General features: G+C 50.8%; 1 protein-coding gene across 1 annotated transcript; it reads left to right on the forward strand.

Moving 5' to 3' along the window:
* Positions 1-221: 221 nt before the first annotated feature.
* Positions 222-538, forward strand: H310_09893 (hypothetical protein; the record flags this gene model as incomplete). The annotated part of the gene is made up of 3 exons (XM_008876095.1): positions 222-369; positions 424-472; positions 526-538. 3 exons carry the CDS (start codon positions 222-224, stop codon positions 536-538), a joined length of 210 nt encoding a protein of 69 aa, XP_008874317.1.
* Positions 539-728: the final 190 nt, after the last annotated feature.

Genomic DNA, 728 nt, shown 5'->3' on the forward strand with positions numbered 1-728 from the left:
CAGCTTCTTCAGTCAAGGAGGCAACGCAGCCCTCACGACCATGTCGAACTTTACTCTGGCCGAGATCGAAACAATTTGGGCCGTAGTCGAACCCGCCATGGTGACAAGCTGGACTATGGGACGAGGCCGCAAGTCAAAACCTCACCAAAGGATGCATTTTTCATGCTCCTGTCTGTGCTGAAGCACTGCAACGCTTGGGACAAACAGCCCTCGACTTCAACATGAAGGCTCCAACATTCGAAAAGATGATCCAGCGTGTAATTGTCATCGTCGAACCAATTCTCTACGAGCAATATGTTATGCCTGTCAACATGACCCGTCAAGTCCAAGAAGGAAAGGTTTTTGCCAACTTTCCGTCAGCACTCTATTGTACGGATGTCAAGTTTCAGCCCTCGTATCGACCAACTTGACGTTTCGACGAAGCCAAGCACTACTTCTCGGGAAAGCACAAGCTTGACGGTCTGAAGCTCGAGTACTCCGTTACTTACCCCGGGGCTGCGGTCGATATGTCAGACCACACACCAGAATCAGTTTCTGATTTGACCACTTTCAAGCAACGTCGGAAAATCCACCAAGAATTGCCTCGGAAGTCTGCGCCCGATCTGGACACGGTGGACCATGACGAAGGTTCCAACGAGTACCCAGACTCGTGGAGTGTCCTTGTGGACATGGGCTATCAAGGGTTAAGAAGTGAGGTTCGAGCAATTCGCCCAAGTCGAAGACCCCAA

The sequence above is a fragment of the Aphanomyces invadans genome, assembly GCF_000520115.1.
Source record: "Aphanomyces invadans strain NJM9701 unplaced genomic scaffold supercont1.23, whole genome shotgun sequence".
NCBI classification, from domain to species: domain Eukaryota; phylum Oomycota; class Saprolegniomycetes; order Saprolegniales; family Verrucalvaceae; genus Aphanomyces; species Aphanomyces invadans.